General features: G+C 36.0%; 1 protein-coding gene across 2 annotated transcripts; it reads left to right on the plus strand.

The window, feature by feature from the left end:
* Positions 1 to 13,332: 13,332 nt before the first annotated feature.
* On the plus strand, positions 13,333 to 15,924 carry LOC149416105 (uncharacterized). 2 transcript variants are annotated; one of them, XM_089642056.1, is made up of 3 exons: positions 13,333 to 13,506; positions 13,623 to 13,929; positions 14,425 to 15,924. In XM_089642056.1, the coding sequence occupies exons 2-3, from the start codon at positions 13,665 to 13,667 to the stop codon at positions 15,279 to 15,281; spliced, it is 1,122 nt and encodes a 373-aa protein (XP_089498182.1). In that variant the 5' UTR covers positions 13,333 to 13,506; positions 13,623 to 13,664; the 3' UTR covers positions 15,282 to 15,924. The 2 variants fall into 2 exon arrangements, with proteins under 2 accessions (XP_089498182.1, XP_089498181.1); XM_089642055.1 differs by having other exon boundaries at positions 13,333 to 13,929.
* Positions 15,925 to 17,043: the final 1,119 nt, after the last annotated feature.

Genomic DNA, 17,043 nt, shown 5'->3' on the forward strand with positions numbered 1-17,043 from the left:
TTTATGCTCTGGCAACTTAGAACTTTAACAGGAAGTGAGAAAAAATTCAAGATGGTGGCACTTCCCGGCCGGTCACAGGAGACAGGCTGTCCGGTCGGGGGGTCAATTATTATTTCTGGAGGTCTGAGGATCTAATCGAAAGTTATTTCATGGATTTGCGATTAATACCGAAATGTTCAGTTTGTGCTACGAGATTAGAAGTCTAGTCATATTTCCCGCGAGTGGAATTCGCCCCGGGTGGCGTGAATAATGAAAACGTTTTTACCATGTGTGGCCGTGGGGGTAATCATAGTTTATCCAAGCGATCGGTGATTATTTCTGCCGATAAACTGTTTTCGCCGTGTGCATTTTGATTCAGAGCATTATTAAGTTCCACCTTGCCTCGTGGAAGGGCAACTTACGGATTAACCGTCTACTCAGGGCTGGACCACACTGGGCCGTAGGCCAGCCACATTCTGATGCCGTCTACTCCTCTTGGCTGGACCACACTGGGCCGGAGGCCAGCCACATTCTGATGCCGTCTACTCCTACTGGCTGGACCACACTGGGCCGTCGGCCAGCCACATCCTGATGCTGCCGTCCTCTAGCTACATGGCTGATTCATCTACTCCGCCATTCGCGGCACTCAGTGTTCGTTCCTCATAACTAAATACGTTCTTATTATTTTAGACAGGGTAGATAGATTCTACGTTCTGGTCGATGGGGGTAAGTTTTCACCTTTTTTGTATTTCTCTGTGAAATTTATCAAATATAATTTGTTACGGCCAGTCCAAAGTTTATCCAGATTACTTTCATTCTACAACCTTGCAACTTCCTTTCAAACATCATGTAGATGGGATATATTTTTCCCCGCCCTGAATGGAGAATTATGCTCTACCGTCGGTAGGTCGGTTTGGCGAGCTCTTTTCCAGTTCAACCACTGGAAGGGACTCTGGCGCGTTGGCCTTCAAAGACCAACAAAGTCAAACTTGGCCACCCACTATTCAATCATATTAACAGTCAATAATGTACTTAGAAAAACCACACACAATAACAGCCTATTAACACATCTATGGGCTAAGTAAGTATCGTAACATTGTGTCAAATACATATTCATAACATGGCGCATCAACGTGGTTGGTTCGTATTTGTTCTTATTATTTGATTTTGAATCGAAGTTGCAAGCATTTTAGTTATCATGTGTATTTGTTTTGTTTCGACGTGTCTCACATAAAACATAACCTATAAATGTTATTAGGTACATAAATGTCAGTCAACAGTGCGAACTTATTAAAGTGCCATCAGTGCAACCAACATAAATAACGATTTGTACGCATTATTATAATTTATTTTTATTTTACGGGCAATATTATTTTATTTTACGGGCAACACAATACTATGTGTCAACTTGACAGCTAGGAATGTCAAGCGTAAACAAACATCGCGATTTTGACAACAACTGTCAAAATAATAATACACTTTGAAAGTTTCGATAATTATGTTATGCAACCAATACTATACAGTGCTTATAAGTGCATTTAATTATATATTTGCCTCGCGGGAGTACAATATATTCATAGCTATCGTCATTAGCTAATTTATAATCATTTTGTATTCAATACTTGCGGTTTTATAATTAAACTTTTCAAGATGTCGACCTTAATAGATAACATCAATGGTAAAACGAAGGAGGAATTGTCTTCGGACCTTTTATCCAGAAATATTACACCGGACAGTACATTAGAGGAAATGCGAACTCAGGCCAGAAGGCATAACAAAAATATTAAGATTTCAAGAGTTTTAGAGCATCACGAGGGGAATGTTAACCCAGACAATGACAACGAATTTGGGACAAATTACATAAAATATACTAAAGTAATATATAACGAATCACATCCTTCCTCTTCTTCATCCTTAAGTACTATTAATGATTGGAAGATTAAATTTGATGGAAATAGTTGCGTAAGGGACTTTATAATTCAAATAGAAGAAAAATGTAGAACTAGGAACGTCAGTCATGTTGACTTAGTAAGATGTTTTCCTGATATTTTAGAGGGTTTGGCCTTATTATGGTTTAGGTCCATCTATACTCCCGAATTAACTTGGATTGAATTATCTACATTACTTATAAAACAATTCGAAACAAATATTAAACAAATAGAATTAAAGTCACAACTTTTCTCTATGAAACAACCTGCCGGTATGTCTGCTTTCGAATTTACGTTGAGAATGCAGAAGCATAACAACATGCTTGATGCCAAATTACCTACCTCTGAACTATTACAATTATGTATGACGGCATTATTACCTACTTATATCAACCTTCTTGCGTCTCGGGACTTCAATTCTTTTTCAGAATTAACCGAAGCTACAAATAAGTTGGAGTCTTATTCAACGTCTAATTCAAGGGAAAATAAATCTTCTTCTTCTTTTTACAATACTCAACTTAAAGATAATACAAAAAATTATTATACCAATTCACGGGGTAATAATAATTTCAATTTTAATCATAACCCTTCTTATCGTGGTACCCACACTAATCGTTCAACGGATTATAATTATAAACAAAATAATATTAATAATAATAAACAACATAATGCCAATTATTCTAAAAACAATAATAATTCTCGGGTTTTTTATAACCATCATTCAAAAAAACCAACTTCCAATGACAATAGAGAAAAGGAGATGTGTCATACTGAATCAAATTCCTCAGGGAACAATATTTATTGTTCTTTTTGTAAATTAAGGGGGCATCTACTATCGGAATGTAGGAAGAAGAGTCACAACAACTCTAAACCTAGGGTTGCTTCTTTAAAATATAGAGAATCAAAAAACTAAATGTGAGTCGCTCTGTTCACGCGCCTTCCTTTGCGCAGAGGAAATGCGAGTGGCAGAGTTGGCTCCGTTTGGTTAGACAGTTTCTTTCGGGCTCGAGTTCTGAGGTGGAGGTACCGCCGCCGAAGGATTCCGAGCTTGAAAGGGATAATCGACCTTTTGCGGATATCTTTATTGGAAATAATTTTTATAAAGCACTACTTGACAGTGGTTCTTCAATCTCCTGTTTAGGAGGAGATATTCATTTAGTTTTCCTAAAATTAGGTTATAAATTAGTTAATATTGATTTCAATATTTCTACAGCTGATGGAACAAATCAGCGTGTTTTAGGTACAAATGACATTGCCAGTTACGTACAAGTCTATAACACATAATGTACTTTTCTACGTCGTCCCTTCTTTATCTCCTAGTTATATTTTAGGAGTAAATTTTTGGAAAGTGTTTCAAGTCGCGCCGGAACTCTTTCCGAAAGAACCCAATCCTCAACGAACGGGTCATATCAATGAGTTGAGAGCTATTCAGCCAGCCTCTTCCTTATCCAAGGAGGAAAATAAAACTCTTACCAAAATTATTAAGAAATTTGAATCCATTTCTTTTGAAAAGAAAGGTTTAGGGTTAACACACTTAGTCAAACATAAAATTATTACTACGGGTCCTCCGGTTAAACAACGATATTACCCTCTTTCCCTTGCTAGACAGAAACAATTAGATAATGAAGTAGATGAAATGCTCAAATTAGGAGTCATCCGTCCTTCACGCTCACCTTGGTCTAGCCCAGTATTAATAGTCACAAAGAAAGATGGAACGGGTCGTTTTTGCCTCGATTCCAGAAGGATCAATAATCTTACAATTAGGGACAGTTATCCGTTACCGTATATCTCTCGCATACTGGACAAGCTTGGTGGAGCCAGATATATCAGCTCAATAGATTTGTCAAAGGCTTTTTGGCAGATCGCCCTAGACAAAGATTCGTGTGAAAAGACAGCTTTTGTCGTGCCCGGTCGCGGTTTGTTCGAATTCACTCGGATGCCTTTCGGGTTAAAAAACGCTCCGAGTGAACTCCAAAGACTAGCAGACGCTCTGTTTGGACCAGAGTTCGATGAGAACGCATTTTGTTATTTGGATGACCTAATCTTAGTGTCTGAAGATTTAGAATCTCATTTTAAACTGTTAATTAAAGTTTTTGAACGGTTAAGAGATGCGGGTCTCACGATTAATTTAAAAAAATGTGAATTCTGTAAGTCAGAACTTAAATACTTGGGATATATGGTGGATTCCAAAGGTCTTCGCACCGACCCAATTAAGATAGAAAGTATAAAAAATTTTCCAATTCCTAAAAATGCTAAAGGAATAAGAGCTTTTCTCGGGCTATGTGGTTATTTTAGACGTTTCATAAAAGGATTCTCTAGTATAGCTGCTCCCCTGTCAAAACTTACTGGATCAAAAAAAGGAATAAGTTTATTTAAATGGTCGAAAGAAGCTGAAACAGCGTTTAATAAATTAAAGGAAGCTCTTACGACTGCTCCTGTCCTTAGTTGTCCAGACTTTACTAAGCCTTTTGCTATTCATTGTGACGCAAGCTCTGTGGGTATAGGTGGCGTCCTTATACAATCAATTGAAGGGATAGAACACCCTATCGCTTATTATTCTAGGTGCCTTAATACACATGAACGTAATTACGGTATCACAGAGCGTGAACTGTTAGCAGTATTAGACTCGGTCACACATTTTAGACCATATATAGAAGGGGCACATTTTTCTGTTATCACTGACCACTCTAGTTTAAAATGGTTAGGATCTTTATCGAACCCTAGTGGACGTCTTGCACGTTGGAGTTCTCGCTTATCTCAATTCTCCTTCGATGTTATACATCGTAAAGGCACACAACACATCGTCCCGGACGTACTTTCGAGAATGGACCAAGCTACAATAGCAGTCATTGAATCTAATTTGTCCACCGATAAGTGGTATACAGATATCTGGAGAGGCTGCAAAGAATGTCCTCAGCGTTTTCAAAACTTTCAGATACGTGAAAATGAATTGTTTCGTCACACAAAAACCCGTTTACCTCTGTGTGAAGATACTTCTTGGAAAAAAGTAGTCCCTCTGGAAAACAGAAGGGAAATATTGTCAGACTCACATGAATCCTCTCGTGCTTGTCACCCAGGAGTCTTTAAGACTTATAAAAAATTACAACTCCGTTATTTCTGGCCAAATATGTACAAAGAGGTGAAACAATTCGTAAATCAATGTGCCGTCTGTAAAGCACACAAAATTAGTACAGCCCCGCCTAATGGAATTTCTTCAAATTATAAAAAAGTTACGAGACCTATGCAGATGTTATCAGTGGATCTAGTAGGCCCTCTGCCTAGAAGTTATTCAGGTTTTACAGTTATATTATCATGCGTGGATGTTTTCTCTAAATATACCTGGTTATTCCCGCTACGCCAAGGAACCGCGAGAAGTATTATTAAAAATTTAGAGGAAAATATTTTCCTTGTACACGGAGTACCGCGTACCATTGTATGTGATAATGGGAGACAGTTCATTTCAAAAGAATTTAAAGAACTATTACAAAGTTACAATATAAGCCCTCCATTTTACAATTCACTGTACACACCTCAGAACAATGTTGTTGAAAGGTATAATCAAACCTTAGGCACGGCACTATCAATATTAGTGGAATCAGATCATCGAAATTGGTCCAAATTTCTCCCACAAATTCAATCGGCAATGAATAATACCGTAAATTGTACTACAGGATTTACTCCTTTCTTTGTTATGCACGGTAGAGAACAAATATTAGATGGGGATCTCCACCGTAATCCATTAGCAGATGAAGTATCCAGTCCGCAAGATTCCTCTCATCTCAAAATTTACACTGACAGATTAAATGGATTGTCCACAATTTATGAACAAGTCTCAAACGCTCTTTTTGCAGCATTTAAAAAAGGCGCTAATCACTACAATTTACGGAGAAGAAACGTTACCTTTCAGGTCGGAGACGTAGTCTGGAGAAGAAACTTTGTATTATCCAATGCTTTGAACTATTTTTCACAAAAATTGGCACCTCGTTTTGTTCAAAATATTGTTGTTAAAAAAAAATCAGACCTAGTCTATACACTGGCTGATTTAAATGGTAAGGAAACTGGTGACTTTCATGTCAAAGATATAGTAAAATCAGATAACATACCAGTTTAGTCTTCTACCATAAAGTATCGTGTGGAGACTGGCCATCTTTACAGGTGCTATCTTTAAATAAATCTTCTGAATACTGCTCATTTCAGTTCGGCCTGATCATCCGGATTGCTATGACCAGTATTTGTTAATAAATATACATATTTTTAAGTTCGTCCTTTACGGAAAATTAATTTTACTCCAGTTGATTACTCGAGTATAATTTCTCATTAAAATAATAAGTTAAAATTTGGTAGATTATAAAATATATATACAAATGTGAGATGCTTCGAAACACAAATACATACATATTTCTGGTCACGATCAGTTCAACTTAGCTCATATTTATTTTTAAGTTTATTTTTATGTCAACTTGGATTATACGACGATATGAACCCGCATATCCTCTTGTATTCTAAGCTTAATATCATATGAACTGTATTCATATACCTTTATATTGTATTACTTTAAGTAAAAACATATGGAGTTATTCGCCCAGTATTTCAAGATGTTCCGAGTTTAAATATATTGTGCTTACATAGGTCTCATTGCCCATTTGTCTATGTAAGTATCTTTACTATTACAAAAAATTCTTGTTAAGTTTCTATAAACAAGTTACTACTGAACTAATATTAATAAATTTATATAATATTAAAACTTCATCATTTGAAAAATGTAAATCAATCCTAAAAATAAATTAGTGATTGATTGGTTCCTGTGAGAACCTCGGTAATTAGTTACACTAATACTACAATTTACAAATTGAACCCTCGGGGACAAAAGACGAATACTTAATTGATTGGCACCATTTTTAACGATGGTTGTAGACTATTTATAGCACCATTTATTTACGATGGTCGCTAACAATTCTATTGGCACCATTTTTAACGATGGTTGTTTACTAAATAATGTGGCATCATTTTTGCGATGATTGTAAGACTATTCATAACACCATTCATTTACAATGGTTGGTTATATCCTGTATTTCATATACCAATGGTAAAATAAACTTATATGTTGTTTTCTATTGTATAACTGTCAGAAAAACTAAACCCACGAGACCAGTTTAGGGAGTTAGATAGGAATACTCTTCTATAGAGGAACTCTTCTTTTCCAAAATGGATTTAGAATCAGTGATAAAGTGCAGATGGTACACCATCTACGAGTGTAGCCTACTTTGGCTTATTTAAAAAGTGAATCTGAACAGTGATGCTTTGTGCATATTTAATGTTTTGATGTATATTGATGTCATGCTTTAGTGATAATATTTGTATACTAATTTTAAGTTCTATTCTGTTATAGATGCTACGTCTACGGTAGTCCCAGACGAGAGTCAGAATACATCACCCAGCGTCGTACATGCTGCGGGTGATTACGGGCCCCGTCCACGTATCTTCTTACTGCTAATTGTGTACAATTTAAGGTCTTTATTTCTAAGTTCTGATTTTGTTATATCTAATACTCTGAACTTCAATTGGATGCGCCGCAGACTCATCCATCATGTCTTACGCATGATGGGCGCGACTGATTTTGTGACACACCCTTTTGCAAGCATACTATTACTTTTAGTACATTTCTGCTATATAACTCGTTTTTTTATGTTATTATATCATGTATGTTTTAGGAACCCATCAGACCAAGTTAGGGTATCTCTTAGCTCAGGCTTTTATTTTGTTCTCCTTGTGTTTGAGGGCAAACACGTTGGGGGCGACCGGGGTAATGTTATGAAAATAACATACGATTTTCACTCTAAGTAAGAACCTGTCAAATCTGTGATTTATCTTGTCTATTGTTTATGCTCTGGCAACCTAGAACTTTAACAGGAAGTGAGAAAAAATTCAAGATGGTGGCACTTCCCGGCCGGTCACAGGAGACAGGCTGTCCGGTCGGGGGGTCAATTATTATTTCTGGAGGTCTGAGGATCTAATCGAAAGTTATTTCATGGATTTGCGATTAATACCGAAATGTTCAGTTTGTGCTTCGAGATTAGAAGTCTAGTCATATTTCCCGCGAGTGGAATTCGCCCCGGGTGGCGTGAATAATGAAAACGTTTTTACCATGTGTGGCCGTGGGGGTAATCATAGTTTATCCAAGCGATCGGTGATTATTTCTGCCGATAAACTGTTTTCGCCGTGTGCATTTTGATTCAGAGCATTATTAAGTTCCACCTTGCCTCGTGGAAGGGCAACTTACGGATTAACCGTCTACTCAGGGCTGGACCACACTGGGCCGTAGGCCAGCCACATTCTGATGCCGTCTACTCCTCTTGGCTGGACCACACTGGGCCGTAGGCCAGCCACATTCTGATGCCGTCTACTCCTCTTGGCTGGACCACACTGGGCCGGAGGCCAGCCACATTCTGATGCCGTCTACTCCTACTGGCTGGACCACACTGGGCCGTCGGCCAGCCACATCCTGATGCTGCCGTCCTCTAGCTACATGGCTGATTCATCTACTCCGCCATTCGCGGCACTCAGTGTTCGTTCCTCATAACTAAATACGTTCTTATTATTTTAGACAGGGTAGATAGATTCTACGTTCTGGTCGATGGGGGTAAGTTTTCACCTTTTTTGTATTTCTCTGTGAAATTTATCAAATATAATTTGTTACGGCCAGTCCAAAGTTTATCCAGATTATTTTCATTCTACAACCTTGCAACTTCCTTTCAAACATCATGTAGATGGGATATATTTTTCCCCGCCCTGAATGGAGAATTATGCTCTACCGTCGGTAGGTCGGTTTGGCGAGCTCTTTTCCAGTTCAACCACTGGAAGGGACTCTGGCGCGTTGGCCTTCAAAGACCAACAAAGTCAAACTTGGCCACCCACTATTCAATCATATTAACAGTCAATAATGTACTTAGAAAAACCACACACAATAACAGCCTATTAACACATCTATGGGCTAAGTAAGTATCGTAACATTGTGTCAAATACATATTCATAACAAATAGTATAAAGTATCTGGGTATCATAATAGATAGACACTTAAAATGGAACGAACAAGTCCAAAATACGGCAACCAGAGTAAGAAAACTTATTTACTTATTCATTTGATTGAGAAACATCCTTTCATATAATATGATTAAAATTATATATTTTTCTCTTGCCCAATCCATATTACAATATGGTATAATCGGTTGGGGAGGGACTTTCAAAACTAACCTTTCACCTGTAGAAAAGGTTCAGAGGTTAATTTTGAAAGTCATCCTAAGAAAACCATCGATATTTCCAACCACGGAGCCGTTTTTTTTTTTTTTATAGTGAATACCTCACAAGAGTCCCAACTGCTCCCGTCTGGAGCCAGTGAGACTATGGCATCCCCAATTGGGGGATGTTGTGAGGCTGAAGGTACGTGGGGAAGGGAAAGAGGAAGGTGGGGAAGTACCTGGCTATTCAGATCTAGTCACTAAACACGGCTAAAGCCATTTGGAGCAACGTTTCAATTCTGAATGGTGGTCTTACACCAGGGCGATACTGGTAGTATCTTCCACTCAGGAACGTGCCGCAAATATACTATATATTATTTTAATTAATTAATTGTGAAATAACACAAATTAATCAAATAAAATTTATTTGCGCACGCCGGGTTCGAACCCGCGACCTTCGGAATGGTAGTCCAATGCGTTACCACTGGACTATGCCGGCCGTCGCATAAACAAAATCTTATCTTAGCTTAAACAAAATTTTTAAAAAGAATGCACTGTTACAAATTCATAAAGACCATTTCAATTCAACAATTTCTACAAAAATAAGTAACCGATCTAGATCACGTGGTAACTTAGAAATTCCTAAATGTAATACTAGTGCTGGTCAACACCATTATAATTATCAAGGTATAAAATTGTTTAATGCCCTTCCGGATAAAATTAAAACTGAAAAAAATTACAAAACCTTCAAATCACAAATCAAACAACTTTTAGATAAAACCCAACGGTAATCACAAGTTTTAATTTCATTGGATACATTTTTCAAATAATTGTTTGTATGAACTCATTTGTAATTTTTATTAATTAAATTTTCCTTAATTTACGTTATGAATTTAGGAAAATTGATTAATGATTAATAAAAAAAATATATATAAACAAAATTTAATATTTTTAAAAAAATACAAATCCTCTAAAGTTATATTATCCGCTTCCTAATTTGTGCTAATATGCGTTTATTGTTGTTGCATTTTAATGAGTACTCATTTCATACAAGATTGCCAGCTCGGTCTTTGAACAATTTACTACCAGTACTGTACCTACCTACTATTATTTCGTACCTTATAAGTACATTTTTATTTTTATATCTTATTTTTTCTAAGTTTAATAACTATTATATTATTTAAGTTATATCTTTTATTTTTTAGTTTGTAATTAAATTTCTTATTTTCTTAATTATATAGTGTTATCAAATTTATCATCTAGTTTTATAGCTATTTGTTAATTTTTAGCTACATCAACTAGTGAAATTTTACAACCTATAAACCATAATGACTCACAACACTCCCCAACTCAAACACGAGAAATAATTTTTCAATTGAGTTGGGCAATTTTTTGTTAAAAATTTCTAATTTTTTCGCAATCAGCCTCGAAATATCTACATTTGTAAATTATTGTAATGTGTTTATATATTCAATAAAAAAAAAACTACTAGATACGATAATTGAGTCCGGTCAAGAGTCAGAATAACAGAAGTCGTAAGCCTAAGACGCTTTATGAACGTACGTGAAGTAAGGAGTGTGTGCCAACACAGAGTTAAAACAAACAAAACAACGTAAAAGCGTAGAGCTTAAGTATATTCTAAGATTTTTTAAACAATGATAGGGACTGTGAGTGTGAGGAATTATGCCGGCTAAGTGCTGATCCCTGATTCCGTGATATCAAAGTGTCAAAATCTCTGTTGCTTAATAAGTACCAAAAATTAGTCTTAAAACATGACCATCAACATTTTTGGTGTAATCTTTTGACATTCAAAGAACAATACATTCGAAAAATTTATTTGTTTTCTCATACTACAAGAACATTGTATTGACTGGTTTTTAATGCAGGGATCACACGAGGACAGTGGAAAACTGTTTTGTCCCAGCTTCGGACACAGAGTGTGAACAGTCGTTTGAAAGACTGGACAATAAACGAAGACACTGTTCAATAGAGACGGGAAAACTATCTCTGAAGGATAATGTCTTACCCCACCCATCAATAGGACGATAGCCAGTCAGTCGCGTATGTATATCGTCTCTCGGCGCTCGGGTCTCATATTTCGGCATTAAAATGTCGCATAAATGGAACACTAGAATACATCTTAGTAAAAAAACAGATAGAAATATAATATTTTTCGCCAACTCGATTGTAACGCGCGTCATCGTGTTACCATTTTGACAGCGTTCTGCGATTGAACTACGCTAGAATTGTTGAATGTTCTGTTTTACATTACACTATTGTACTGAATTATGTAATGATCCCGGTATTATTATAAACACATATTACAATGAACACTCCATGGCCTAAGTGTGCACCTAGATGAAGATCTTTCAAAACGTGTCCAATTAAAAACATCCACTAAAAAATTTGTGGGTTGATTTAAAAAAATTACCATTACCCCCATTTAAATAACTGTTCAAGTATTATATTTCTCCGCAATGAAGAGAAAAATTAATAAATTACAAATACTGCAAAATAAAGAAATGCGAAAAATACTCAAGCGCAACATATACACACGAATAAGAGACGTGTTAAATGAGCTAAATTTTTAATACGGTAAAACAATTTATATATTTTAATGTACTTATTTTTATTCATAAAATTAAAATAGAGATGATTTCTATGGAACTGAATAGAAAAATAAATTACAACCACTAGATACACGGACATGGGACGAGAAATGCGAGAAAAATCAGATTTCCAACACGAAAAAAATCAAGCACCCAGAAATTTCTATTGTACAAGGCCGTCCAAATGTATAAAAAAAACCCGAAGGAAATAACTAAGATTGAGAAGATGGTTAAGTTTAAAGAGGAATTGAGAAAACAATTTTTTCCTCAGATATTGATGTTTTTTTTGACACATAATATGTACTTACATTTGAATATTTAAAGATCCATTGTTTGAAAATTACTGTAGTTTTTTTAATATTTTTCTAAAACTACTCGCACACACGACAATATGAGCTAGCTTAAGATTAAAAAATAAATTAATACCCTTAAAAATAAATTGCGTTGAACTGAAATGATGCATTGAATAAAGAGATTTAGGGATAATAAAAGCCCGTTTATAATAGGAATAAGCGGTAAGAATAAGCCGATGCCGTAATCCGTTATCCGTAATATTTTAGATTATCGTTTATAATTGAAATAGGAATAGAATAGAATACGCCCATAGAAGTGACTATGCCGCTGTCACTTGTCTATGTCAACTGTCGACCGAGAGTATATTCTTCCTCCATCTTATAAAAGTAATATTGTTTTAGATAAATAAATATTGAAACGATGGATTCATCAGATATTGTTGCATGTGGAATGTTTTTGTCAATTCTGGGGCTAGCATACGCTGCAATAGGAGACACATAGTTGACGAAAAAAATAAGGAAAAAACGACGTTGGAGTGTGCGTCCCATTAATCATAAAAGGAAGAAAACAGGACATTTCCATAATTTGTTTAAAGACATGGCAACAGTAGACAACGATCAATTTAAGAAATATACAAGAATGTCGCAGACCTATTTCTATAAATTGTTAGGACTTCTACAACACAAATATTATTGTTCGATTGTCAAATACATAAATAAACCACTCTTGTCAAATAGTGGATACCATAGATTATCGATCGAAAAAACATAAATCTCGGTATATATCTCAGCTTTCTGTAATCCGTAACCGTAAAAAATAAAGTTGGACCATCTTTTTGGTTATGGAAAAAAATAAGAGATTATTGCCATCTATTATAAACGGGTACACAGGTTTCCTATCTTCCAACTTCTACGGCCTAGGGCCTTACGGCTTATTCTTACCGCTTATTCCTATTATAAACGGGCCTTTATGGACTGCGCGACGTTTTTCAGCTCAGACAAAAATTCCATCTGTGACAGGTACAAACTTGAAGGATGCATCCCAAGATTGATTCAACCCTTCACAACCGCATTTGTAATTAAAACATTTATTCGCTCAATATTAGAATTTGTATTAATGATTTAGAACAAATAAGCAAATACATAGTGCTGCCATTAAAAGAATTATGAACGATTTGAGTGCTGCCATATATATATTTCTTAATACTTTTGACTTGTGTGCTATTATCCGTTTTGCCTTTGGTGTTATTTGTCTATGACATTATTTTACCTGCCTGTCATCGTTCTTCTAACGCAGAATTATCTACTAATACATCTCAAATTAATATTCTGTTAATTAAATTGTCACTTCGTGAGCCTTTTATTCAATTCACTATAACGATTTATAATCACAACAAGATTTGACATTCTAAAATCGGTTGTTTAGATCTTAGTCCTACGTTTGGTACCCATCTCCAAAAAAGTACTTCGCACACAGTCTTTGAGGCCCGATATATCAGTAGATCCGTAAGCTAGTTACATACGACATTCCTCGTTCAAATTTAAGTATAATACATCGGCCGCTCAACCCTTTTCCAGAATATGTTGCTAACATCAGATTGAAAAAGCAGTGTACCTGAAATGGATCTTGTGACCTCAGACGTCGGTGTCATAAAGTCCGAACCGGAGACAATCCCCGAGGACGAAAGTCCAACATCACATCATGAAGCAATATTGCAGTTCGGAATAGTCAGACGGGAGACCAAATATACTACTGCGATCAAGTGTGAACCCGGAACTCTAGCGGCAGTGGAATATGTGCAAGAATGTGGCGCACACTCTGAAATAGATATTGACTATCCTGATATCAAAAAGGAATGTTTTGAAAGGATTGAACAAAGTCTTGGTAAGCTATTTATTTATTCTTCCGGTTGCATCTACTGTTAGAGGTTAGTTTATCCTGCAGACTTTAGCCCGGAACAGCGCAATATAAAGTGATTTGAGTTATATTTCAATTGGTAACTCGTTCAATTATTATTTTTTTCATATAAAGCATTCTCTGCGAGAGAGTATAATTACAATATATGTTATGTTTCTTAACACCCTGAATGAGGTTCTGGTCGAATCGAAACTGGTTGGCTTTTATATTATACTCAAATCTAGTTGTATTCAAACTAGGTTATTTTATTCCAATTAAAGTTTTATTTTATTATTTATATTTTTAAACGAGTTTTGTTTATCTGATGTAGGACCTCTACCCTTCTGACCCTACATATCCAGGATGTTATTAGAGAAGCTATGGTAGATTTATATTTCTATAGCCCTTGTTTTACATCTTCCATATAAATGCTTGGAAAAGTTTCCTTGCTACCGTCTCAAGTAAGTTTGCTTTATCATACAGGATTACACGATGGAGAGAAACCGTTCTCATGCTCGAAATGCACGTACAAGTGCTGGCAAAAAAGTAATTTGGTTTCTCATACTAGAACCCACACTGGAGAGAAACCATTTTCGTGCTTAGAATGCACGTACAAGTCCTCTAAAAAAAGCCATTTGGATTATCATACTAGAACGCATACCGGAGAGAAACCATTCTCATGCTCGGAATGCTCTTACAAGTGCTCTGTCAAAAGCAGTATGGTGTATCACGCTGCAACCCACACTGGAGAGAAACCATTCTCGTGCTCGGAATGCACATACAAGTGCTTTCAAAAGAGAGATTTGGTTCGTCATACTAGAACGCACACCGAAGAGAAACCATTCTCGTGCTCGGAATGCACGTACAAGTGCTGTCGAAAAACAAATATGATTCTTCATACTAGAACCCACACTGGAGAGAAACCATTCTCGTGCTTGGAATGCACGTACAAGTCCTCTACAAAAAGCTCATTGGTTCGTCATACTAGAACGCATACCGGAGAGAAACCATTCTCATGCTCGGAATGCTCTTACAAGTGCTCTGTCAAAAGCAGTATGGTGTATCACGCTGCAACCCACACTGGAGAGAAACCATTCTCGTGCTCGGAATGCACATACAAGTGCTTTCAAAAGAGAGATTTGGTTCGTCATACTAGAACGCACACCGAAGAGAAACCATTCTCGTGCTCGGAATGCACGTACAAGTGCTGTCGAAAAACAAATATGGTTCTTCATACTAGAACCCACACTGGAGAGAAACCATTCTCGTGCTTGGAATGCACGTACAAGTCCTCTACAAAAATCTATTTGGTTTGTCATACCAAAACCCACACGGCTTAGAAAACTTTCGCTTGCTCGGAATGCACACACAAATGCTCTCGTAAATGTAGTAATTGCGTAAGGCTTTATTTTAATGTTTAACGGTATAAACACATATTCCCTTATCCAATTTGATAATCATGGTGTGCCCGAAATCTTGTGTGCTATTCGTGGTGGATTGGTGTATCTTTCTCTAACACCTACATGGATGATTTTGGAGAATTTCAACTTTTTGATGGATCAAATCACTGGATTCAGAGGCAACATTTTAAACGACTTACGTGAAATTTTAATTGTCGTTTGGAATTTGTCATGTCCGTTTTGAATGTTTCAAAGTAAATAAAAATGTTTATTTAATAAAATGACGATATTCACTGACTGTTGTTTGTTAAATCCAGCTCCTCATTCTTAAATTTTCATGTTCAAACTTTCTCTAACACCTACATGGATAATTTTGGAGAATTTCAACTTTTTGATGGATCAAATCACTGGATTCAGAGGCAACATTTTAAACGACTTACGTGAAATTTTAAGTGTCGTTTGGAATTTGTCATGTCCGTTTTGAATGTTTCAAAGTAAATAAAAATGTTTATTTAATAAAATGACGATATTCACTGACTGTTGTTTGTTAAATCCAGCTCCTCATTCTTAAATTTTCAGGTTTATATTTCTTGTTTATTGGTCATGCAAGTAAACAAGAAATACAACACTTTTGTTTCGTTTTAAATAAATATACGATTATATATATAAATTTACGTTTTTTGTTTGTTCCCTATAGAGTTAAGCTAAAGTTGAACACATAATGGTCGTGCTAAAGTTAATTACAAATTTAAAAAGCGACCTAAAAAATCTAACTACAGTAAAGGATTCCAAAGTGTGAAATAACGAGTTAGAAGAAACCTAGAAATAATTTCCGGGAACAAATTACTGATCTCCTAAAAAAAGATATGACAAGGTATAACTCGTAAATAAAATGAACCACAATACTAAGAGAATGAACGGTACAAATCGAAGAACCCAAATATGCCGTTGTGATTACTGCGTAAGGCAAGGAAACATCGGAGGACATGATGAACATTATTACTAAAACATATTGGTATTTGATGATTCATGAGCGATGAGTTATTTCTATGATATTAATTGATGATGGATCATACTGATATATGAAACATTTTAAAAGTTTCATAGTATAAACAGTTTGTGTTCAACGCTTAAGTCGTCATAATTATATGGATAGTGCCCTCATACCTTTACGAAAATTGTGTGCTACAACCCGCGTAAAAAAAAATTGCGTTCCTTGACATAAGCTTTACGTTGACATTGGATTGGTTTTGCAAAAAACAAGAAGCATGTTCATATATTAAAATCATATTTATACACAATTTGATTGTGTGCTAAACTTGACATTCTAACCAAGCCGCGCTTAAAAGTAACCGATACACGAGGCACATTTTACATAATTTGAATTCAATTCAATTAGTTTATTCCTTTAAAAACATTAAAAAATTACATCTTAATTCTTAAGTACATTTGTAAAATGGTATTACATAATAAGTAAACGGTGTATCAACTATACCAGCATCAATAGAGCTTGCTTTTTAACGGCAGCTTCGCCGTTGCTAAATATGTCGATATCCGAATTGATTCTATTCAACAGCAAGCCTGCTCTCCCCACCGGCATGACCTGCAGGCAAGTTGGTCCTGCAGGCCGGGAGATACAAGAGTCTATGCTGTCGGTGACGGAGATAACCATCAGGAACATAGAGACTAATACTCTCCACGA

The sequence above is a fragment of the Hesperophylax consimilis genome, chromosome 17 (genome assembly GCF_061612785.1).
Source record: "Hesperophylax consimilis isolate HC1 chromosome 17, BYU_Hcon_1.0, whole genome shotgun sequence".
NCBI classification, from domain to species: Eukaryota; Metazoa; Arthropoda; class Insecta; order Trichoptera; family Limnephilidae; genus Hesperophylax; species Hesperophylax consimilis.